Raw genomic sequence first — 26,628 nt, 5'->3', positions numbered from 1 at the left:
TATATTATTGCAATAACTTTCGGACGGGTCTCTTTGACTTCACGTACCCCACTTTCCACTTCTTCTCAACACCGCAGTCAGTGATCCGGGTAACGTAAGGTAATGTAATGGAAGGTAACGTGACTTGTACTGTATGTCATGCAATGGGACGTAATACAACTTCACAGGTCAGGCCACAAGTTCTACTTGTTCAAAACCTTCCAAATGGCCTCCATTTTCCTTAGAAGAAGATGCAAAACCCTTACAATTTCTCACAGGATCCTATCTACCCACCTCCCTGCCCCGTCAAACTAATGCATCACCTCCTTACTCCACCGTGTTAGCCTCCTTGCTGTTCACACGTCACTCTTGCTCTCATCTCAGGTGCTGGGATTCCCATCTCCTCTGTCTAGAACTAACCGCCACCCAGATACTTGCATGGTTCACTCCCTCAGCTACCTCAGGTTTTTACTAAAATGTCACCTTCTGAGTGAAGCTTCCCCAGCTGCCCTAATTAATTACATCTTCCATCAACAGACAACTCTATCCATCCCCCTTTATGGTTCTCCTTGACATTTGCATCGTCTTTTAGTTTTGGTTTATCGTGAAACCTGAGACCAAATGCATTTTTTTCTATTAATCCAATTTAAGATATGTCTAAATATTACTATTTCAGCACATAAGGGAGGTGGATGTCAATTTTATTTTGATTATTTTAAATAGAGTTTTCTGTTATTTGGGGGGTGATGTACAATCCCTATTCACAGCTCAAGAATATGTTCTTGGGTTTACTCCATGACTGTACAATACGTCTATTTTCTTTGTAGAGCCCGGAGTATAAATGTATATACTTTTACTTACTGTTGTTTATCCTGGTACAATTAGGGAATATGTCTTTTTCCTTTAATGTCTCTGGTAGAAACTGTTGACAGAAACACCAGGACACCTGACTACATGGAGATACCTGCCGTTCTTGGAAAAATCTACTTCTGGAAAGGCAAACAGAGCTAATTGATTTCATTCCTGGTACCTCGTCATGACGTTGCAGTCATGAGAAATGGCCATGAGGGAAAAGCTGCTGCCTTTGAAAGCAGGCAAAGATGACTTATTTTATTTCTGGGGAAGGGAAAGTTTGAAAGGAAGAAAATTAGTTTCTTTATTTGCACGTGTGACCTTGGAGCCTGCGAATTAAAGGCCTAGGTCAACAGATGCGGTATTTGTAAAAATGGAGGCCCCCATCTGATTGTCATCTGAAAAAAAAGCCTCCACAATCATTTTCGGTCAGAAAATACATTTCAATTGAATGATTCATCAAGATTTCCTTTCAAATTCCAGAGTTAGTGGCGATACAGTTTTATTTACTTATTGATCACAGTGGCAGATTGTGTCCTTCGGAGTTTCAAAGGGAAACTCATTTGGAAGTTTGTCTCAAAGTGAATTGAAATTGATTCCTCAAAGGATATCTAATTGTAGAATGATTGCTTTTCAGGGAAACTAAAAGTGTTTCCTAAACCTCTATTATTGTTCAGTTTGAATTAAAAATCTCCGATTTATATAGGCACGATGCTGATGATGAGAATTGACTGTTCACTTTAAAATCAAATGATTCATTCACTGGCTCAAAAACATTGATCAAGTGCCAGTTGGGGACGCGGTGCTCTCTGTCAGTGCAGGGAAAGCAGTCCGGAGGAAATGATGCCAAAATTGAGTCCGCAAAAGCAGACATTAGTTTTGTTTTATTTATTTATTATCATTATATTCTTACATCTGTTTTATTTTGAACGCGTAAGCTCTTGCCTTTCAGCAGGGGGCCTGTGTTCCTCTGCCCTACTTTGCAATTCTGAGGCTAATGCCATTTCTGTTTTGACAGGCAGCTCAGTGTCAGGCCCTGACAACTGGGGGGACTGGAGAGAGACTGGGAGGCTAGAGGCCGAAGGTGGGGCTTGCTCCTTCTATTTCATTCCTGGTCATGTCAGCGTCCCAACAGCAACGCTCCCTACGGGGTGACACTCAGCGTCAGCATCAGCAGCAGAGCTCAGGTGTGGTTTTTCCACATAACCCAGAAGCAGCCTCATCACGGTCCCTCAGAGACACCAGCACCAGCCTCTACGGGGCTGAGTCCCCTACACGACCCCCTGCCATCTATTCCCTACCCTGAAGGTGCCAGCCGCTTCCTACAGTTATCACCTCTGTGATCCCTCAGTGTCCCTGTCCCCCTTCTGTCCTTTCTGTTTTCTGGCACATGAGTAACTGTTCTTTTCCTTAAATTCCCTTTGTTAAACAACTGATGTAGTTTCCACCTTCTGACCGGGCCTGGATTGACTGATACAGAAATTGATGTGTCTCTAATAATTAAAAAAAAAAAAAGTTTCATTTCTCATGTTTCTCTTGGTATATTAATAACCTTTGGAAATGCCTGTGGTGCATATTTACAATCAACGTCCTCAGTGATTTTACAGACGCAGGAAATGGAGGAGTTAATAATTAGGACGTCTCAAGTATTTTCCTTAAGAACAGGTGGCCAGTTATGATTGCAAATTGTGTTTTCCTATTTTGTTCTTTTTAATAAGCTTTATCTGAAAAACACTTGACAAAACTTGATTCGTAGGTATGGGAAACCTATGCTGTAATTACTTATGAAGGAAATTGTTAGATATGCAAATACAGCGCTTGCCTCAGATATACACGCATCCTAGGTAATTAAAAAGGAGCACAGCTTGGGCTTACGAGGTAGGTGAAGCCATTGGCAGCTATGCTTTTATTTATTTACTTTTTATTTATTTATTTTTTTCAGCTACGCTTCTAGTAGAATGAGTTTAATTTAACTCTAATCAATTTAAATTACAAGTTAAACTATTAGCTGAAGTACTTGATTATTTCAAATGTCTATGAAAAAACATTTGTATGATTTATGTAGCCCAAATAAATATTCCATTGTAGGACCCAGGGGCAGGTAGCCCATAATGTACCACTTTGGTGTATTGACTATTTTGAACTAAAAGTTACTTGAGTGTAAGAACACTCTGACTCCTTTTTGTCTCTAGAAACCAGGAGATAACTCTCCATGTGAAAGGTACTCTCCCTGTACCACAAGGTAGAGACATTCTTACTAGCAGAGATGGAATTCAGAGCCATGAAAGCTGTATAAACAAAGCTTGTATTTTACTAATTTGCAATTTCAGCCCAGTCCAAATTCTGTTTAGAATTCCTTACTGAAACCTCCAAACATAAATTTTCTTTGTCTTGTCAATTTCATACAGATTTATGGTCTTTTTGTCTAAAAAGTGTTAAAACTGCCTGCCTTGGTCATTTCTTGGGTCTTAATTTCATTACTGGAACGCTGTACACAGTCAATTAAACTTTTTCTCCCCCCTCCTGTTATCTGTCTGATGTCAAATTAATTCTTAGACCAGCGGGAAGAATCTTGAAGGCTAGAGTAAACCCTTTCCGTTCCAACACTATACAACTATTGGCATTTCTTCTCAGCATCTCCATTCTTTATTTATCTATCTGAGATTTTTATTTTACCCTACAAATAAAGTGAGAAAAATCAATAAAAGTTATTCAGTTTGAATATTGAGATTAGAAATTCTTGCTTATGGTGAGTTGTAGCCTTTCTAAGCTTTCAAAATGGTGATTTTCAGAGTGCAGAATATTTTCTAAGCTTTTCTAAAGATAAGATTTATGGAATATCAGTCATCTAATACAGTTTATGGACTGCTGAATTTATGAAATGTTTTTATAAAGACTGCTTGACAGATTTTCTCAAATATTAGATAGTTAAAATGATACTACTCATTTCCTGATGAATCCCTTGGACTTTAAATACATTGAATCTTTGCATCATCTTTTAAAAAACTAAATGACTTTTTCATCACACACAAAATATATTTTTATTCTTTAAATATTTTTGTTACTGTAGTTTAGGTATTTGCTTTTTAAAATTCATGTTTTGTTCTTTAATCCAGAATGAGTGGCCTATGCTTTAGAAATGTCTCTGTCAGTAACTGGTACATTAAATAGTTCAAAGAGCTGACAATATTCTTAAAATGATCTATCATATCTCAAATTCTGGAGAATTAAACTTGGATAGTTTTAGGTAGAGAGGCAGAAATAATTTCTTTATGGAGATGAAATAAACATTTAAAAAATTATCCCTACTTGGTTACTTTTTCAAAAAAGACCTCACAAAATAATTATTAAATAGCATTTTAATATCACTTATGATATCATACTCATATTCATAGTTAGTCCAAACTCCATAAGAAGATACAGAATATATAGATAAAAGGAAACATTTGAGGAGATAAGGCCTGATAATTTTCTAAAAATTAATGAAAAACATAAACCCACAGAGAAAGCACACAGGAATAATGTATAAAAACCAAACACATGAACAAAGATTTTTAAAACTCTCAGGGAAGATTGAACTGAATGCAGTTTATATAGAAGGTGAGAATCATCAGCATATCATGATTATGTTGGATTTATTTCAGACACGCGAAAGTCATTTCACATTTGAAATCTTCTATGTAAACAAAATTAAAAGGCAACCTACTGAATTGAAGATATATGCAAATGACATATCCAATAAAGGGTTATATCCAAAGAATTTAAAGAACTGATGCAATTCAACACCCAGAAAACAAATAATCCAATTATAAAATGGGCAAAGGATCTGAATAGACATTTCTCCAAAGAAGACATACAACTGGCCAAGAGACCCACGAGAAGATGCTCAACATCACTCATCATCAGAGAAATGCGAATCAAAACCACTATGAGGTATCACTTCACACCTGTCAGAATGGCTAAACTCAAAAACACAAGAAACAAGTGTTGGTGAGGATGTGGAGAAAAAGGAACCCTCTTGCACCGTTGATGGGGATACATACACACTGGTGCAGCCACTCTGGAAAAATATGGAGGTTCTTCCAAAAGTTAAAAATAGAGCTACCCTATGATCCAGCAATCACACTACCAGGTATTTACCCCCCAAACACAAAACCACTAATTCAGCAGTCATACTACTAGATATTTATCCAAAATCCACAAACACACTAATTTATGTACTTGCACCTCTATATTTATTTCAGCATTATGTACAATAGTCAAGTTATGGAAGCAGCCCAAGTGTCTATTGATAGATGAATGGATAAAGAAGATATAGTGTATATATATATAAATAATATATACATATACATAATATATATATATATTTATTTATTTATTCAGTCACAAAAAAAGAACGGAATCTTGCCATTTGCCAAAACATGGATGGAGCTAGTGAATATGCTAAGTGAAATAAGCCAACCAGAGAAAAGCAAATACCATATGATCTCACTCATATGTAGAATTTAAGAAACAAAACAAATGAGCAAAGATTAAAAAAAAATGAGAGAGAGAGGCAAACCAAGAAACAGATTCTTCACTATGGAGAACAAACTGATGGGTGCCAGAGGGGAGGTGGATGGGGGGATGGGTGAAGTAGATGATAAGGATTAAAGATCACACTTATCCTGATGAGCACTGGCTAATGTACAGAACTATTGAATCACTGTATTGTACACTTCAAACTAGTTGATATTGTATGTCAACTATACTGGAATTGAAGAAGAAAGTCAGCTATGAATGTATAGAAATCATATTCTGTTAAGAGGTTGAACTCATTCTGGGGGAAAGGAAGGACTGCTGATAATCGTTGCTTGGAAAACAATCTGCTCAGAAAAAAAAAATAATACATTCAATGAAAAATATTTAAGCCCAGATGGAAATACACTTGACTATAAATAATGAAGACTTTGGAGCTTTTAGAAAAAAACATATGAAGAGATCTGTTTGACTTTGGGGAGGCAAGAACTTGTTAAGCAAGACACAAAATATGCCAGGCATAAAAAAGTATGCATTTTATTACATTACAATTAAGAACTTCAGGTCATCAAGAGACATCAAGAAGAAAGTAAAACAAACAAACAGACAAACAAACCCCCAAAACTTGTAGAGTGTTGGAGGAGGTATCTGTAGCACATATAATCAACAGAAAATTAGCATCTAGGCTATAGAATAGATCCTGCTAAGTCTACAAAAAAGAGACCTCCAATAGATAAATGAGCAAAAGTACATGAACAGGCATTTCACAGAAGAGGAAACACAAACCACCACCAACATATGGAAAAAGCACCAATCTCTCTCTCTCTTTTTTTTTTTAAAGCACCAATCTCATAAAAGATCACACATAGGCAGATTCAGATCATAAGGAGATGCCACTGTCAGCCAACTCCTGGAAAAAATACGAAGTCTGACAAAATCAAGTATAGACAAAGATGTGGAACACAGGGGCTCTTAGACGTGCTGGGGAATGAATACAATTATTTAAAAAAAAGCCTTATTTTTCAAGTGGAATATGTGCACAATTAATGAGTGGGAAATTCCACTTCTAAACATATGCCTTAGAAACATTCTTGCACATGTGCATCTATGGAAGTCTGCAGAGCTGTGATGCAATAAAAAAATGGACAAAAATGATTGTGAAGGAAGAAGTAAATAAGGTATAGTATAGTCATATTTTTACAAAACCTGAGAACAAGCAGAGTGAAATAATGTAATATTTAGACACATACCAACATAGGGAATGTCAAACAAAATTCAGGGTTGTACTTGTCTGTGGGAATGAGGCAGGATCAGGTCAGGACGTACGGGCAGCTGTACAGGACTGGTGCCCTGGGTCATAAACATACGGCAGTGCCTAACCAGGATGCATTTTATTATGTTTTGTAACTTAAATACATACCACATATATTGTGTTATATGTGTAACATCTGATATAATAGAATTTCAAGCCTGTCTGATTATTATTTTCTCTTAAGTTTGAATTTCAATGTCGCTATTTATTTTTTGGCCGCTATTTGACAGTCTTCCTCATTCAGCTGCCGAGAACGATCCTAACTCATAATGCTCGCAAAGAATCTTTTGAATTTGATAATCATGCATTAGTGTAGAATAGAACGCACACCAACATTCCGGTTTGGCAAATAGAACTATCTCTATGAAGACACGTACAGCCGGTAGGTACGATGTCACAGTTAGAGGGCGATCTCAGCCCTCACTTCTCGGACCTCCCTCCACGCGCATAGCAAGAGATGAAGAAATCGGGTCTCTCCTGGGATCCTCCTCCCCCGTCCCTCCTTTTAGGGGTCCTTTTGTGGCCAGAGGGGAGTGGAGACAAGGGACCCCCCATGTCACAGGAGATGCTAGTCCAGCGACCACTCTTGCCTCTGTCTTCCTTGCTGCTGGCCCTGTGCCACCCGGGCTGCTGTCTGCAGGTGGCTGGCCCGCCCGCCGCACCCTGAGCCACACAGGGACCACTCTGCAGTGTGCTGTTTGTTTCCTCCGGGCTCAGCTCTTTTCTCTCTCTGGTTTGCAGAGAAGCTTTCTTACTTGAAGGTTCCCAGAGCAGAGGTTGGGAAGGCTCCGAGGGACACTTTTCTTATTCCCTTATTAGCGTGGCCCTTCTCCAGTGCAGGGAGGGGAGAGGGAAGGGGGTAAGAGGGTGGGAGCTGGAAGCTACAGCTTCATTGGGCAGATGGTCAGCTATGGCCTGACCCGGCTTCTGGATCCACCTGTCTCACCTTCCCCTAGGCTCTGCTGCTCAATCTGCTTCCTTCCGGGTGTTCTCACTCATAGCGATGTGCGCTGGGGCCTTTACTAGTCCCACTACCGGCCCAGGACGCGAATGGGACTCCCCGTTCGTTAGGTAGATCTCTATAGGCCCAGCGTGTGTACCTACCCCGTGGCAATCACTGCATCTGTTTTCAGGGTCCCTGACCATTCTATGACCTTGGAAAGTTCCTGATTATTCTCTGAGAGTAGAAGGCTGTCTACCCTCAGTGCAGAGGAATTTCAAGCATTGACGTTATCTAACGCATCAACCTATGATGTCCCATCTCTGACCTGGCCCTGAATAATACTCGTTTGGTCTAATTAAAAAGAAAATGATGGTGTGGGGGGAGGATACACCAAAAACACTGATAATGGTTATATAAGGGGATGGGATCATGGATGAGTCTCACTATAATTTTTACAGTTTTTCTAACTTTCTCAATTTAAAAAAAATGGACATTTGTTGATTTTATATTTAATGAAAATAAGCCGTGAAAGAAACAATAATAATGAAGATCTTTGAGAATCTATTATGTTCCCAGAACCTTGCCCAGGATTTTCTGGTGGTTACCATCCTTAGAAATATCAAGTGATTCCCTCTGTTTAGAATTATTCATTATGAACAAGGCATCCTTAATCAGTTATGTCTCCAAACCTCATTTAGGGCATTTACATTGAGTCTCAAGCAAGCAAACTTCTGTTCTTTCTATTAGATTTTCACATTATAAGGTTTTTTTGGGGACTTATTATCATCTTCTCTCCATAGCTATCTCCTTAGAACATCACACAAAATGAATTCTCTCATAGTAATCTCCGAGGTGTCAATACCTGGCTACAGAATGGAACTTGCCCCCTTTCCTACACATGACATTGTTTCTAGAGGCCTCTTATCAAAGCAAATTCTCTTATTTTCTCATTAAAAGTTGTTACTTTCAGAGAAACAACAGCTAGTCCCACACATATGACTAATAAAAGCCAAGCATCTGATTAAAAGTGAATGACAGAAATGTGAAATTCCATAATTACACCACCCTTCCTCCTTGCTGCCGATGCCAAGTAACTGAGTGTTGTCGAATAAGTGGTCCCAGGACAAATGCAAAAAAAACAATTTTTTTTTAGAGAGACTTGTTTTGTAACTAGCATGGAATACTGGGAGTTCAAAAGAAAAGAAATGTTTCTGCTCAGTGATAATTCCTTAGATACCGCACAGCATAAGTTAAAATAATGTTTTTTTGTTTTTTTGTTTTTTTTTAGTTTACATTTACTGTGTCTACTTTCCAACACGCAGACATACCCTATTCATCTCTGTTGGCCCAAATATTGATAGATTTGATTTCCAAAGTCATATGCCTGACAGAGGCAGAGTTCACAGAGCCATTTATCTCTTGCATGGATTCCGCGCCCCCAATCCTGTGAGATAGACAGCTTCGACGCCCTTATTTTATTGAAGAGGACACTGAGGCTAGAGAGTGAGCTTTAGACCCACAGGCGCCTAGCCAGCCGGTGATGGAATCGGGAGTAAACCTCAGTTGTCTGAATCCACGGTCCATGTTCTTTCACCCACTAGACTGGCTACACCTCCTCGCGGAAGCAGATTGTAACTTCTTAATAACGGATTTTGAAACTCCCAGGACACAACAGTTACGAAGTTCACTGGCTCTGGGCTGCTGTGCCCTCCTGTCTGCGCTGAGGCCATCACAAGGTGGGGTGCACCCTCAGCAGGCTGGCTCGGTGGGGCCACGCAGCAGGGGGAGGGAGGCCCCCAAGTCTGTTCCCTGGGCCTCTCTCAGTTCACCCATCACGTGGACTCTTGGAGCCAGTCCGTGGGTGGGGGGGGTCACTCCTGGCGTTGAGGCCAGTGAGGTACCTTCAGGACAGGACCCGGGAAAGGCCGCTGGGCCTCCCGGGCCTCCCGGGCCTCCTGGGCCTCCTGGGCCTCCTGACCTGCAGCCAGCCAGAGCTGCAGGGAGCTGCCCACGGAAGTGACCAGGGCCTCACTGGGCCCACAGTCCACACAGGGGGCAGCCCCAGCTGCAGACACGAGCCAGGGGGACAGCACGTCCGTCGGCCGCCTCTGAAAGGCAGCGGGAGAGCAGGGAGGCCCAGTCCCTCAGGAAGGCCTCAGCCTCCTTGGCACCCGCCCGCCGGCCACGTTGTAAGGAGACGCAGGGGCAGCCGAGGCCTTGCAGACCCACACAGGCCTGCTGTGCGAGGCCGCCACATGCAACCCAAGGGGATCTGGTGCCTGCTTCAATCACACCACGCTTCCAATTGCAGAAGGCCAAAAGTCAGCTCCCCCCCCACCCCCGCAAACGGCGATGGAGGCCGGGACAGTGGCCCGATGGCTACGGCCCAGTCCACCGAGGTAGTATCTGCACCTCCAGGGTGCGGCGTTGGCCGAGGTTCCCTCCTTCCCAGGCCCTGGACAGGCGTTACCTCACTTAACTCTCACGCAAGCCCCGTGGGGGGGGAGCCACTGTAATTTCCATTTTAGAAAGATTGAAAAAGAGGCTTAGAGGTGAAGGAAGCTGCGCAAGGTCACACTGCTAGGAGCGTGGCCCGGAGAGAGTAGCTGATTACTCAATTAAGTGTTTGAATTTGAAAATGGTTAAAATATAGTTTAGACGAATTGCATTTTTGAAATCTGAAGATGTTCAAGGGGAGACTTCGGAATCAGAAAGTCTGCTTGTAACGGACTGTTTGCTCTCTAATTTGCAATTGAGATTTTTTTTTAAAAGGATTTTATTTATGTATTCAGGGGAGACCCAGAGAGAGAGGCAGAGACCCAGGCAGAGGGAGAAGCAGCTCCCTGCGGGGAGCCGGACGTGGGACTCGACCCCGGGACCCCGGGACACAGCCTGGGCCAAGGACAGAGGCTCCCCCACTGAGCCCCCCGGTGTTCCCTGCATTTGAGATTTTAGTCTCCAGGCAAATTTTAATGACAGGTTAAGCCTGAGAGGAGCAGTGGGGATTCTGTGAGCCGCGGTGCAGGTGAGCTGATAGGAGAAAGGAGCTGGGGACAAGGGGGGGCCTGGCCTCCAGCCGTCCTCCCCCGCGAGCGACCTCAGAGGCGGAGGGCTCGGGGCCTGAACCCTGGTTAGTCACCTCTTGCTTTAATTCCTGCTCGGCCACGTAAAGGCTGTACGACCAGGACCACTCTGGGCGCATTTCCACCAGGTGAAGGTGGCAACGGGTCAGATAAGGGCTAAGTGAGACGACGACGCGCTACACTCGCTTGGTGGCTGCCGTGGTGGCGCTCGCAGGCCTCGTTCGCACGCGCTTGCCCTCCGTCCCCACCTCCCCCCTTTCTCTTAACTGAATCTGATATTATCCAGATCTCTACAGGGTATGATAGAGTCAGATCATCACTTTATTTCCTGGATTTCATTCTGCTTTTACATTTACCAAGTGCAAACGTGAACTTGGGTAGTAACCTGTAACCTGGGGTTACAGAGACAGAAGAGATAACCTCCTGGGGTGGATTTATCAGGGTTAGAAAATGCATTCGCTTACCAGCTCACTGAATTCATTATTGCCTAGGTCAAGTCTTTCCAACTGGGCCAGTTTGTGCATTGACCTATAACAGATGGAGAAAAATACTATCGTGAGGCAAGTCCATGACACATTGATTGCTCCAAAATCATTCCACCCACCCCCAGTCATATTTACCTGGTTTATTTATTTATTTATTTTTATTTTTTATTTTTTTTATACCTGGTTTAATAGTGCACAGAAATGGGGGTGTTTTAGAGAGAGAAGTAAACTGCAAATACAAAACAACCGTATGCAAAACTACCACCTGCTTAAGACATTTCCAAAAGCCATTCTGTGGTGGGAATACAGAGCTCGCTGCGTAACACAAACCCGGGAAGCTTGTTAAATATCCATTCCAGTGTGAGGCATAGGGCGAGTCCACAACATCTACGTTCTTAAGAATCACCCCAGATTTCGGGACCGATGGGGGAAACCAATCCTGAGCAAAGCATTCCAAAACTCACAATACGGCCCTGACTTCAGCATCAATCTTACCGTTTTCTACTTAAATGAACTTGTGTTACAGACAGACTGTTGTATTCCTTGTCTCCTAAAGATATTGGCTGGGATGCTGCTACGGCTCCGTGAAATGGTAAAGCCTCGAGCAGGATTTGGTGCCAAAGGTAGAGGTACCCTTGCTGGCGCCACACGCGACTGGCGCTTCACAAGCCATCCTCAAGTGCAGCATACCATGTAAGAAAAGATAGTGTTTTTCTTTGTTCCAAGTTTCCTTATCCTCCCACGAACCAGAATGCTATCCCTAAATCCTGACTCTACAGAAATTCTGGAAGCATCATTGACTCAAATCTCAGAAATTTCAGTCCCTTTTTCTTTAAAATGGCTACAGTAATTATGTCATAGCTTAAAGTACTACTATAATCCAGACACTCTCAGACACTCAGAAATGCAAAAATGTGTGTACCCTTTCTTCATTCAGCAACTGCTATTGAGCGATTATGCACCAGACAATCTTCTGGGGTCTGGAGGACAGCAATGAATAAAAGGGACAAAAACTCTTGCCCAAAGGGAGTTTCCATTGCATTGGGGGGAGAATTACAATCGATTACAATAACTAAGCATAAATACTAAAATAAATGAGTACAGTAGGATAATATATTAGAAGGTTATAAGTGCTATGGAGAAAGCTTCAGCAGAAGAAGTAGATATGAAGAATGGAAATAGGGGGATTGCAATTTTTAGTAGGGAGATTCAGGTAAGGCCTTACCAAGAAAATGAAATTAAAGGAAATGAAGGAACAGGCTAGTCACAGACATGCTGTTTGCTTGAAGACGTCCTAGGAGACCATGTGGCTAAAGCAGAGCGAGGGATGAGGGGAGTAAGAGATGATTACGAGGAGTCAGATAATATGAGGTCTTATCAGCCCAATGTGAGTTTGAGGATTTGATTCTGAGTAAGATGGGTCACTAAAAGGTTTTGATCAAAGGTGTGACTGAAGTGACTTATTTCTAAAGGATATCTGTGCCTGTAAACAGAGAGGGACGAAAGTGGAAGCCAGGAGATCAAATAGGAGGCTAATGGAAGAAGCCAAAGGAGAGGTGAGGGTAGTTTGGAGCCCGGTGGTGGTAGTGGAGGTGGTGGGAAGTGATTGGCTTCCAAACATATGTAAGATTAGAGTCAAATGTTTATTTGCTGAAACATCTGGGAGGAGTAAGAAAAAGTAGAGTCCAGTGTAACTAAGAGTGTGTGTTGGTCTGAGCAACTAGAAGGATGACGTTGTAATCGATGGATAAGGAAGATGGGTAGATCAGGGTTTTGGGTAGATCAGAGACTCGGTTTTAAGTGTTCTCCACCCCCCTCACTCACACCCTTCCATAAAACAAGGTAGATGTTTGAGGGGATGGGTATGTCCATTAACCGGATGGGAGGGCGCTTCTCACAATGTGTACATACATCAAATAATCACCATATTTACTTTGAATAACTGGCCACTTGTCAATTATACTTCAATAAAATTGGAGTACGTGTCATAGAAAATACACGTGTGAGTTCCTGAAGAGCACAGGGAGAGGTCCTTTCTCAGTGTTGGGAGTAAAAGGCTCCATCGACACTTTGTTCTGGAGCATCGATCAGGCTTTAGAATCGGAGGAGATGGCCTTTTGGGGAGGAAGTGTCAAAGGGCTGGGTTGAAAGAGATCGTGGCCTATTTCAAGGAACCGCAGGTTAGCAAAAACAGTAAGGAAAACAGTAAGAAATAAGAAAGAATATGTAGGGAAGGGCCGCATCATAAAGAAACCCATGTCAAGCCAAAGAGTCTGAGTTTTCGCTTGAAGGCAACGGAAGCCTTTTGGATTCAGATCAGAAAGTATTTATCAGATTTGTATTTTAGAAAGCTCGCTGCGGCAGCTTGGGATGGTGTGAGACGTGGGGGGAGGATGTGCTAGCAGAGGGGCCAACTAAGACTGTCCCGAAATGCACGTAGGGCCAGAAATAAGACAAAGCAGTACGGACGGCGCTGCGGGCAAGGAGGGATGCTCTGGTGGAGAGAACTCGGCAATGCTGATGACTGACTGGGTGTGGGAGGTACGAGAGGAAGGAGGTTAAAATAGTTTCTGGATTGAGGACCAGTGTGGGAATATTGCAATGGAATTAAATATGTGTGTGTGAGAGAGAGAGAGAGAGAGAGAGAGAGAGAGAGAAACTAGAGCTCAGGGAAAGGTCTTGACTTGAAATAAAAATTGAAAAATAAATAAGTGATATTTTTTGTCTATTCCACCTCAAAATTATTATTATTATTATTATTATTATTATTATTATTATTATTATTATCTCATGTACCATTTGTTTTCTTTTCCATGATTTACTCGATATTTACCACTTGCTTCCTTGAATTGTCAGTGTTTTTCATATGTCTATGCCTCCTGTCTCCACTCCCTCCTTAAAATACGTTTCAAGACGACCGGAAGGGCCTGTGTGGGACCAATTACCAGTCCAAAGATGGTTTTGAAAATGTGGCCAGCGTTGTAAGAACATGGGCCTCGCCTCTTGTGTCATCTATGCCACTGAGTAAATGCTTCTAGGGAAGGGGATGGGAGTGGCTGGGCCCCAAGAAAAGCGAATTAGATTTTCTTCTTAGCCTGGGAATATTGAGGAATGGCAAATTCTTGTAAATCTCAAGATTTACAAAGCCCTGAGAGCCAAGGTAGAGGACCAAGTGGCCAGGTGTGGCAAGTAAATGAGAAATAATCGTAGGGGTAGCAGAGCCACCTTCACTGGGCTTCACCCTGTAGGCGACAAAGATTCCAGTGAGACTCACCATGACCATGAGCTGAAGACCAGAGGCCTTTCCACAATTTTCTGGATTCTGTAAATTCTATAGTTCTCACTGATCCCCTGAGGATAATTTCCCCCCCAGCCTTAGTGGTAGAGAACCAAGATGAAATTAATTTTATTAAATGAAGAAATGGGGATGTCTTATAGCTGTGTGTCCTGAGGCAAATTCTATTACTTGTAGGACGTATCTTTTTTTTTTTTTTTTCCCTAGGCTAAATAATAGTGACTTCTTAAATCATCCTGTGTGTGTTAGGATTTCCAGGCTCCTTGAACACAAGATCATCCAGGATTATCTTTATCAATGTTTCTCTTCCAAAACAAGGCCAGGTCCAAACCTGGCACCTCTTTTTTTTTTTTTTTTGGTAAGTAAAGTTTTATGGGAACGCACCATGTTGACATATGACCTACGGCTGTTTATCACCACAACAGTAGAATTGAAGGGTTGGGGCGGAGATCACATGGACCACCCCAGAACCCAAACACCTCCTACCTCTGACAGTCACATGGCGCTCGGAACTGAACACTACTCTCTGGCTGTGGGCTGACCAAGACAACCTATGAAGAAACTATTATTTCTTGTATGTATCTGGGTAAAGTTTGGTTTCTTTTAGTTAGCCTCCATGTCACTGCGAAGCATTTTTCTCTTCCCAGCTAGTCTTAGGTCACTGCTTCTGAAACCCTTGGTTCATAAACTCATACCTAGAAACCATATTTTAAATGTGTTAACATAGCTTCCTACCATCCCTTTGCCATTCTTCTGAATGGGCAACAATTTTCCTTTTGCTTATTCCGGAACAACAAAAAAGCCTTCCCCATGAGGTTTTTAAAAAACTTTTCCTGAAGCTTATTTAAGCTCTATTATGTAAAATGGCATTTTTTAAATCTTGATTTTATCTCAAGATAAATTTTATTTATTTTTTTGATATTATTTTTTTTATTTTTATTTTTATTTTATTTTATTTTTCTGATATTCGTTTCCATCAATGATCTTTACTGTCACCGAAGTTCATATCCATCATTAAATTCTTCTGTTTTAGAGTTGTCTTTCCGATATATAATTTCTTACATTTTATATTTTTAAAATGGTTATATTTTTACTTCTGTTTTTTGAAGATGTCATTCGATATTAGTTCTTACATTTTTACACCTTTGAAATCGACTGCCTTCCCGAACCACAAGATTTTAGACAGTCCGTAACACGACCTACTGCTTTTCTTGTTCATGTGCTAGTTGCCAAACTATAATTGTTCTGTCAAATTGTCCAATAAATGTTCCTTTTAGCTGAATGTCTGTAATAGGTTTCAAATTTCATCAGGCTATAAACAAGTAAGACACTGTAAGAAAAATAAAATAGAATACACGGTATTTTGTGTTAGTAGTATTCTTTGTGAGTATTCATTCATTCACTCGAGTTTGTGTTCCTTAGGGCAGGCACCGTGTGGGCATTGGGGTCACCAGGATTTCTGTGGAGTTAGATTTCTGGAATGCAGGGTTTCTCAACTTGGCACGACTGACATTTTAGACAGGTAAATTCTTTGATATAGCGGCCTACTGGGTGCATTGTAGGATGTTTAGCACATCCTGCACAGTCTCTACTTGGCAAGACTTATTTTCTAAGTGGAAATGACCATCAAAAGAATGATTGCTTCACAAGGTGATAAGCGCTAAGGTAAAAATATGTATAGATTGCCCTAGGGTCTCAGAGGAAGGAATGTCTAACAGCTTAGTCATTAGGGAAAACGTTAAGAAGAGGTGACATTGCAGCTGGGTTTTGGAGAAAGTAGCTATATGAATAGTATATATTTACATATGTGCAAAAAAAATAATCAAAATACCAAAGACTACATCTAAAGCTGAGGTTCTTCTGAGATTGTAGCTTAAATCCACAATATTAACATGCATCCTTGAAGGATATAAAATATTTTGATCCAAAGTGAAGAAACTCTAAAAATTTCCACTGTAATTTATTGCAGGAAACCCTATTGTCCTACCCTCAGGGCTGGGCAAGGAAACTTCTAGGATACGGCTACCTCGTGCATTGAGGGATGGTTAGCAGCATATTGGAAACATTCTCTGCAGTTTTCACAACCAGTGTATTTCTGCACAGTGTCTAATGCTCCCAGGTTGGGGATGCAGAGTGCGGTTGGGGGGTGGGAATCATCTCCAGATGAGATCCACCATGCTAGAGGAATAGCTCGGGACTTTATCTCCTCTCTTTACTGATTAGTAGAAGGGTGAGCATCTCTTCTCTCTTTGTTTACCTCCTTACCCTGACAGTGGGTTCCCATGCGGGCTGTCCTTGTACAGGTCACACGAGCCTACTTGACCATGTGCTCTTTCCTTACCATAAGCTCTCGTGCGTCTGGGCACCTATCCCTCCATTCCTGTAGGGGAATCCAATGGGTCTGATTTCCCTTTACAAATGGCTGGTCTTGAAGACGTGGTCCCCGCCAAAGGTGGGGAAGCAAATGTGAGGACTTGGTCACAAATTGGGGCCACATTCTCTACCAACAATGCTGACAGTTTGACCTACATCTGCCTGAATCAGGTATCTTGCTGATTATTTAGATTCATTTGTAAGTTCACCTAGTAATTTAAAAGGTGCAAGTTCCAATGTAATTGGTTGTACTAAATAATATTTACCCAGCTTTGGTCATATTACATATATATATATATATATATATATATGTAAAATTTCAATGATTTTTACTTTTATCATTGCTGTCTCTCTTGACTATAATGTTCTTTCCCTAAATCTTCCAAAAGCTGGTTGCTCTGCCTCAACTCTGCGAATTTGCTTTGTCCTCAGGACAGTCCATTCCCCATTACTCAAATTAAAATCTCCTTTGCCCCTTCACCTTATATTATTTTGTTTCATTTTATTCTTAACACCACTGAAAATATTTATTATTTAATTAAATCCTTTATTTTACTTAATTAAATATTTAATACAGAAAATTAAAATCTTTCTGGTTTGCTCACTAATTATTTTTCCCCTGCTAGATTAAAGCTCCATGAAAGCAAGTAACTTGTTAGTCTTATTCACAGAGTAAATAGCTTTTCAAACGGTGTTGTTTAATGAAGACATTCATCCATGGATGAACGAATGATTAACAGTGAGAAGTTTGGATTCTAGAATATTTGCAAAGACAAACTGCTCAGTTTTTATCAGGTATCTACACTTAATTAACAGTTGCCAAGGAAGCAGTTACAATTAATTAACGGTTGCCAAGGAGATATCCTGATAGGCCTGTTTTAATAAATACTGTAATGAATATATGTTAGCTCATTTATTATGAACTATGCATGATGACAAAAGCAGATAAAGCTGAGGTTCACTAGCCTCTGGATATCTAAATCCTGTGTTACGTTGACCTAATGGCATTTCTAATAATAAGTCTTTCTGAGGTTCAAATAATAATAAAAAAAATATTCTGTGAAATGTTTAGGTAAGTTTTTCACTCTTTTGAATATCTGACACGTAACAATAAGACCTCAAGTGTGGAGTAGTTGAGGGCATGGACTCTGGGTTCAGATGACCTGGGTCTGAATCCTGATTCTACTACTCACTAGCTGTTTGATTTTGAACAAATTGAAGCATATCTTTTACCTCAGTTCTCTCATCTGTAAGTGGAATGATGATAAGAACACCCACTTCACAGAGTTGTGATGATTACAGTAGTTAATGTAGGAAAAGCACATAAACAGAGCCTGATACAAGGCAAATGCTCTATAAGAGTTAGCTATTAAAATAGGGAGGGTTTCAGAGTTGGAAATACGAGGTTTTCTAGGTTAGAGTTTCCTAAAGTTTTCTTAAGGATTTATAGATGTTGCATGATTTAAAAAGCTTTCAGATGGCCAGGAGATTTTGGCAAAGCTTGCTAAAAAATGTTAAATGAAGTATATCTTGAAATCTGGGATTGTGATATCTCCAGGTTTTTTTTTTTTTTAATAAGTCCGGTATGATTAATGGACAGTGTTATATCAGTTTCAGGTGAACAATAAAGTGATTCAACAATTCTGTACTTTACTCAATGCTCATCATGGTACGTGGGCTCTTAATCCCCTTCCCCTCTTTCACCCATCCCAATCCCTCCACCCACCTTTCCCCTGGTAACCACTGGCTTGTTCTCTATATTTAAGCCTCTTTTGTTTGCCTCTTATTTTTTTCTTTGTCTTATTTCTTGAATTCCACATATGAGTGAAATCATATGGTATTTGTCTTTCTCTGACAGATTAATTTCACAGATACCTCCAGTTTTGTTCTTTTTTAAGATTGTTTTGGCTATTCACGTTCTTTTGTGGTTCCAAACGCAAAAGATCATTGTTTAAGATGATTTGTTGTGTGAAAAATACTATTGGTATTCTCCCAAGGGTTGCATTAAATCTGTAGATGGCTTTGGGGGGTATAGACATTTTAACATTTGTTCTCCCAATCCATGAGCATGGACTATCCTTCCGTTTGTGTCATCTTCAATTTCTTTCATCAATACTTTTATCGCTTTCAGTGTATTGATCTTTCACTTCCTTGGTTAGGTTTATTCCCAGGTCTTTTATTATTTTGGTGCAACTGTAAATGGGACTGTTTTCTTAATTTCTCTTTCTGCCACTTCATTATCAGTGTACAGAAATGCAACAGATTCCTGGGTATTGATTTTGTGTCCTATGACTTTCCTGAAATCATTTATCAGTTCTAGCAGTTTTTCAGAGACATTAGGGTTTCCTACGTATAATACCATGTCACCTGCAAATAGTGACAGTTTTACATCCTCTTGGCCTCTTGGCCGTGTGAAATACAGATGAAATACACAAAGGTTCATTGTGACTCTCTAATAGATGTAACTAATTTAGACTTTTTCCTATGTGACCCAGGGACATTTATTATTTTCTTTCCTATAGGACCTTTCTCAGACTCAGAGCACATTTTGAAAAACTTCTTTTTGTAGACGATGAAATTGAATACTTGTTCATGAAAACACAGGCCTAGCCATATTTAAATAACTTATTTGAGTATTTAAATTTGATCAGATCATCCTCATTTGTCTGCTTGGAAATTCTGATCTGTTAGACTCTGTACCTCAGTTCCCAAGTTCACTTTAGGCTCTCCTTCCATTTATGACTGTTCTGCATATAGTTCTCTGGCCCAGCTTTCACATTTCCCTGAAAGACCGTGCTGTTTCTCGCCATCTGACCTTATGCACCACAACCTCAGTAAAGGGAAATGCTCACTTATCAGAGGAGAATTGGTGACTTGTTCAAGGTCACACAGACAGTCAGTAACAAGGCTAAGAATGATAATAAGGTCATTCTTTTCCCAGCACTGGCCTGCCATCTATATCTGGCCTGAAATGTTTGGATTGACCATTGTTTAAATATGAATGTTTTTATGAAAAGCGTGTTCTCTACAGGTCACCAGAGTCTACGCCAGGGGCCAACCAATTCTTTTCTGTAAAGGGCCAGGCTGGAAGTGTTTCAGATCCTGCAGTCCATCTGATCTCTGTCTCAACTGCTCAATTCTGCTGTTGTATGCAAAAGTAGCCACAGATAATATGTTAATACATGGATATGGCTTTGTTTCGATAAAGCTTTATTCACGAAAAACAGGGATGCCAGGTTTGGACCACACGCCACAGTTTCCCGACCCCTGGTCGAGATCACTCTTTAACATCTCACATCTAGATGGCTGTATGGGTTTATGATTTAATCCTGGTCCCTAAAAATAGTGAAGTCTTGAAACCTTTGCATATAGAGATGATAGGTAAATTAAACACTGGGAATATTATCAGAGAATTTTTGTTAGATAACTATTTATATTAATGAACTACTTGAAGTTCTCATTTCTTAGGGTACATGCTATTGCGATCCAGGGACATTTGTTCTTAATATTATCATTTTGGTTGTATTTGTGAAAATTAAATCCTTACTAGCATGTCATTACTTTATAGAATCTACCCAACTGCAAATCTGGAAAAAGACTCCAGTTGGAATGGAATTTTCCAATGCTGGAAAATAATGCAATATCTTGGTGCATCTGCATACAATGTATGGTTTTCTTTTTATCAGATGCAGAGGCTTTATTTATTTAAATGTACAATTACCCCTGAAGCCACATAAAGTTGGCAGGGCTATTGTTTCCCCATTAATTCCCAGTGTAGTAACTTAGATTTGCTGACTCTGGCAGGATTCTTTCAATTTTTGGCGTGGGTTTATGCATTCCAGCTTTAAACTTGTCTTTCAAATGTGCTCACACATTCTCTCTGATTAGTGGCTATTCATGGCACAAGGACAGGAAAACTCTCAGTTGTTAATGTCCGATGTTTCCCTCTTACTGAAACTTAGGGAAAGAAAATACCACCTTTCTACTTTGCTTGATCTGTTGTAGTATATTTAATGAACATTTCTATTTTATAATTTAGACCTGCCAAATTTGCCACATTATCATGTTCTTCCCTTGTGAATAATTTCTTTTCAAATGACCCTCATATTATAAATTTTTGAAAAAATAATTCTTTACAGCATCGGTACTGAACACTAGAAAGTCCAGGAATTGAGACAGTCTTGAGAAATGCAGCTACTGGCACAACTTATTTTGAAGGAAGATAAAATCTAGTATCTTTACAAGCCAGGAAAAATTAAAATGTAGTGCCCGATAGCAGATAAGCCCTAACCTCTATGATCAAATGTTTTATGATCAAACTTCTATGATCAAATCCTGCCTTTGTTATTACTATACCGTAACCCAATATCACAGCGACAATTTTTATTGCTTCCCATCATTTCAATTCAACCTCTTCCCGAGAACAAGAACAACAAAATGCTAAACCGGCTTCCTGGAATCTTCCAGATGGGTACATAGCCAAACTAAACATCTATCACTTTGTCAAAGAATATTGGGAAGGCAATTTTTTAGACAAATTTGTTAACGCTTCTCAATTAAGATAGTCTTCCCTGCAGTCCTTAAATTATTAGGATAAACACTTAAAATTTGTAATTTACATCAAGCTGTCACATATTTTGAGTATTTCCTTTGGGAATATATTTTCCTTTTAAACATTCAGCATTTAAAGGCTTATGTTGGTTTTATGACTCTTATTGGAAAAATTCAGTTTCTTGTAATTACTTATCTCTAGTGCAGAGCATGAAAGATTCTATATGAAGAAATAAACTCTCAAGTAAGCTCTCAAGAATACTTCTAGTTTATACAGGGAGATACACTCATCCGATGAAGTAGATTAAAGTGAAAACTGGAACTATAAGGACAGCAGCTGGCTATCTAGGACAAATTCTGCACCGCTCATTTTAATGAAAGGTCTGCCCAGATGGGGGAGGTCCGCATTTTGTTGTTCTTTGTCTATACAGTCCACTTGGGTTCATCACCACTCTTTCACTCTTTACATGAATTTCCCACTGGCCAAAAATGACTGTGCATCTCTAACTCATGACAATGCAGCAAAGACGCGATTATACCCGTAAGACTTTCTGAGCTCTTTGTGGGGGCCAAGGTGCCATGTAAGCAGGAACAATGATCCCCGGATGGCTACTTGCTGGAACTGACACTTCTAGTGTGCACTGCGGCATCAATCAGAACTCTATGAAGAACAGGATCCGCTATGAAGACGCTCGTTTTCACTACTGTGTATTGCAACCTGCATTATATGGTTATGAAGGGATTTTGAATATATTACTGGAAAATAATTAGGCGTGTAATAAATAATTAATTATTAATAAATAATTAGGGTGTAAGCTCTTTTAAAAACTCTTATAGATACGTGAGCAGAGAACAGCAACAATGACCAGTCCCTTTCCTAAGAGATTCCTTTAACATGTACCCATGTGGGTGCACGTACACACACACACACACACACACACACACACACACACACATACACACACACACAGGACTCAGGCTCGTAGTTCCTTGGCCATACTTCATACAAATATTTATCACTCTTTACACTGGGCTTTGTAAATACTAACTCATGTGCTTTGGCATAGATTTGGTCCTAGATGATCAGTACCCTCACCGATGTATATACTACAGGGGGATGCAAGGGATGCAACTCTGTCATTAAGGTGTCAGAGGATTTGAACTGTAGAGGATGAAAGCCTTTCAGAATAACCTGGCAGTTAGCCACGGCTGGCAATTGCTCCTAGACCGCTGTCATCTCCCCCCCTTTCTTCCTTGCCAGTAGGATCTGCTGTGCCTCAGACTGGAAATGCCAGATAGTCACTCGGCACATCTCCTCTGAAGCTAGGACATGGACACATGACAGGAAGAGGAGGAGGAGGAGGAGAGAATGGGGGCTTGATTGCTGAGGGAGATTCTGAGAAGAATTGTCTTTGATTTAGAAGGGGGGGAGGGGACAGGGGAAGTCATGGGACTTTCCCCCTCTGTCTCCTTTATTCCTCTATCTTTCATGGTTGGAGAAGAATGTGATGTCTAGAGTGGCAGCAGACACTGTGCAACCGAATGAGGTAACGAGTCCAAGGATGAAAGCCAGCACGCCGGGGAGGGCAGCACAGATAAATGCAGAAAGCCCAGGCCTTTGATAAAATCATTAAGTTACTGAAACCAACTTCAGAACTGCTTACTCTGCGACTTTGTTAACGAGCAACAAGGTACCTGCTACTCAAGGAGTCACTTTTACTCAGAATTTCTTATAGCCCAAAACATACTTTCTGCTACACTCATTCCACCATTCTAGCGTTTGGGGGTCATGTGATAAAGTGCATTTTAAATAATTTCAAAATAAATAGAAAATATGTAGAGAAACACTTGCATAGTTTTACATGTTGATCACAAGGTCAAAAACAAAAAAACATTTCTACAAATCATTTAGGGTTTAGGGTAGTTGATTTTTTCTTCCTGCATTTGACTTCAATATTCTAGATACGTATTTTGATGATTTCATGTTAATAAGGTATTCTGTGAATTTTGGTGTGCTGTCTGATGTTTATAACTTCTGCTTTTCAGAAGCCCTGACCGATTCTATATATATTCTTTTCTTTTACTTTTTATTACTTTATAGTTTCAGGACTCAGGTAAATATGTTAATTTTTTTCAAGTCTATATTCCTCTTCTTTTTCATATTTATTACATCTTCAAAGAAAATTACTCCATAAATCATTTTCTCTAATTTCAATTTCTCCTTAAAATAATATAGGCCTCAGACTCAACTAGATATTTCTTCTTTCTAAAGTTATTGCTAGAGTCTTCCCAACTTACTATGTGAATGCTAAAACCTAGATTAGTGGTATATTTTTTGATAGTTTCTATGAATACACAGAAATAAAATCAGATTTTATTTAATAATTGGAATGACGCATGTTTTCGGCTGTATATGTTCATTTAAAATAGCAATTTTTTTTTGAATTTTTATTTATTTATGATAGTCACACAGAAAGAGAGAGAGGCAGAGACATAGGCAGAGGGAGAAGCAGGCTCCATGCACCAGGAGCCCGATGTGGGATTCGATCCCGGGTCTCCAGGATCACGCCCTGGGCCAAAGGCAGGCGCTAAACTGCTGCGCCACCCAGGGATCCCTAAAATAGCAATTTTAGAACAAATTTCACTTAGGATGACTTTCTGGTTGGCCTTCACCAGGACTGATTTTTTTTTTCCCCATGGATACAAGTTGACATAAAGATTATTATGCTAAAATATGATCACAGCAATCAGCACTTAGAAGTTGTGAAATAAAATATAGTAGGATAGCTATCAGAAATAATGGACTATACGCTAGAAATAACAATGGGTAAGAAATCTGCTCTAAATGAGACCACTGTGAAATGTGCCTCATAATGAAAACTCATTTCAATCACAGAACTGTAAAAGACACTGAAGTCTAATTGTATTACTTCTCGTGGTTAATTATACTAATATAAAGTAAATCTTGCTTTAAAATAGTCATAAGTTTGACCAATGCTTCTTGCCAAGTTCTTAAAAAAATTATATTTCTGAATCTGAATTTTATTGAGGAAACATTAACTTTTTGTCAATGTGACAAAACACGTAGCTCTAATTGTCCAAAGTGGAAGAAAGGCCTGATTCTTCATATCATTGTTATCCTTGTAGACAAAATAGTAAGTCTATCATCTAACCTCTTTACTTTTGTACTATATTGATATTTCACTTCACAGATTCTCTGTAAATTAAGCTTCTAAATTCATTAACCAAATAATTCTTTATTTAATGCAACAAATACCTATTGGGCAGATATCAGATGCTAGGCTAAGGGCTGGTGCTATGATGTGGTTGTTGCCTTCACGCACCTCACAATCCAATGGAATGACCTTAAAGCTTACAATTATTGGTATTAGGTACGTTATTATTAGCTACATTACTAGTCACACTATTAGTTACATTATTATTGACAATAGTAATGAATACTGTGAGTTTTTTATTCTGTGTGTGAGAATGATTCAGGGATTAACAAAACAAACACAATCGCTGCCCTGATGGAGCTTACATTCTGTAAGAAAATTCAGAAGTCAAATAATTATGAAGTTACTGTACTCAATTACTAAGCCTGGGAGTCATGCTACCCAGAAGGTGTCGGAATGCTCCGAGAACTTGTAATTCAGGAGCCTCGAGATAGCTTCATGTCAGGTGATACTGGAATTGGGGCTTAAGAGGAGAGTTCACCAGATGGTGAAGGCGGGAAGGAAATTATAAGCAGATGGTGCTACCACCAACATAAAAACTAGGTGTCTAAAGTAGTAGACATATTGTGAAACAGCAAAGTATTTTCTCAATAAAATTCTTTGCAACATGTAAGGGATCAGAGGCGTTCACGGTTTCCTTAACATTAATGCCATAACATAAAAGAAGAGACAGAAAGTTCTTTCTCAAGAGCAAGGCACTCATGGGGGAGACCGGTCCACAGGATTATTCTCCTGTCGGGCTACGGTGGGCTGTGTTCTGAGGGTCAAGCCATGTTAGACCCTCCTACTGTGAGCAGTGGCTCATTCTTTTTATTAATTTATTAATTAATTAATCTATTTATTTTTATTTATTTTATTTTATTTTTTATTTATTTTTAATTTTTTTCAGCAGCTCATTCTTAAAGATGGAGGAAACAGCAGAGCCAAAATAAGAGGATGGGATCTATTTTCTCTACAAGGAAAGAAAGGAGCGACTGTCCCAATAAAGCAATGGCAGAATGGATTTGCCTCTTACTTCTCTATTTCCCATTTTGATGAGTGTCACCACTATCTTCCCCGTAGCCCAAAGTGGAAACTGGGAAGCCATCTGGAACTTCTTCTCCTCCATCACTGTCCAAATTAGTCAATTATAAGCATTGTTTATTCGACCTCCACTATACATCTCGCATGTTCTTTTTAAATCTCCTCTGCCCGACCCAGACGTGGCTTCATATCAGATAATACTGCAAGTAAGGTTTAAGAGATTAAGTCTCTCAGTGCCTCTCATTTCTAGTTTCATTTCTTTTTAGGCACTTCTTACCATTTTAGGTCAGCCTTTCTTACTTGCTGGACCATGATACCCCAGGCCTCTGTCACGGCCTTGTCACCAGTCTGCCTGCCTCCACTTTCAACTGCTTCCATTCCATACTTATCATTGATAACGGAATCATCCCTAAAACAATTTGGTCGTGTCATATCTGGGCTCAGAAATAAAATTATTTTAGGTGTTGGTCTAAATTCCTCCACACTGCATTCAAGGAACCTTGTACAATTGACCTTTGAACAAGATGGGTTGGAGCTTTTCTGGTGCACTTATATGCAGATAATTTTTTTATTATTGAGTAAATACAATACAGCCCTGTAAATGTATTTTCTCCTTCTTTTGATTTTCTTAATAGGATTTTCTTTTCTATAGTTTACTTTATTGTAGGACTACAATATACAATAAATATAAAAAACGTGTGTTGACTGTTTACGCTATCATTAAGGTTTCTAGTCAATGGTAGGCTATTAGTAGTCCAGTTTTGGGGGAGTCAAAACCCACACGCAGATTTTCAACTGCCTAGGGTCCTGGTGCTCCTTTGTTCAAGGGTCAAATATAATTTGACACCAGTTTACCTTTCTGATTTTTTTTCTGCTTGCAAAATCCCATATATATTATAATGATAAGCCATTTATGGCATTCTAAAAAACTCTCCAATTCTAAGGGAGCCATTCTCTGACAGATTTCACTTTGGAGGT

General features: G+C 39.9%; 1 protein-coding gene and 1 long non-coding RNA gene across 10 annotated transcripts in view; one reads left to right on the top strand and one right to left on the bottom strand.

The window, feature by feature from the left end:
• Window positions 1–26,628, bottom strand: part of LRRC7 (leucine rich repeat containing 7) — a 495,471-nt gene that overhangs the window by 163,532 nt on the left and 305,311 nt on the right. For all 9 annotated transcript variants that reach the window (XR_013384059.1, XM_077904997.1, XM_077904996.1 and 6 more), the window contains one exon: window positions 11,152–11,215. Coding sequence is in view for 8 of the 9 variants with exons in the window: in XM_077904997.1 (XP_077761123.1) it covers window positions 11,152–11,215 (64 nt within the window). In the remaining variant the exon portion in view is untranslated. The remainder of the gene's footprint in view (window positions 1–11,151; window positions 11,216–26,628) is intronic.
• LOC144318261 (uncharacterized) lies at window positions 7,006–26,173 on the top strand. The gene is made up of 4 exons (XR_013384071.1): window positions 7,006–7,043; window positions 9,206–9,340; window positions 11,729–11,865; window positions 25,517–26,173. It is a non-coding gene; the product is annotated as an uncharacterized LOC144318261 (long non-coding RNA).

Source organism: Canis aureus, chromosome 8, assembly GCF_053574225.1.
Source record: "Canis aureus isolate CA01 chromosome 8, VMU_Caureus_v.1.0, whole genome shotgun sequence".
NCBI lineage: Eukaryota > Metazoa > Chordata > Mammalia > Carnivora > Canidae > Canis > Canis aureus.
Note: the sequence above shows the minus strand (reverse complement) of the source record. Positions and strands in the feature narration are given on the sequence as shown.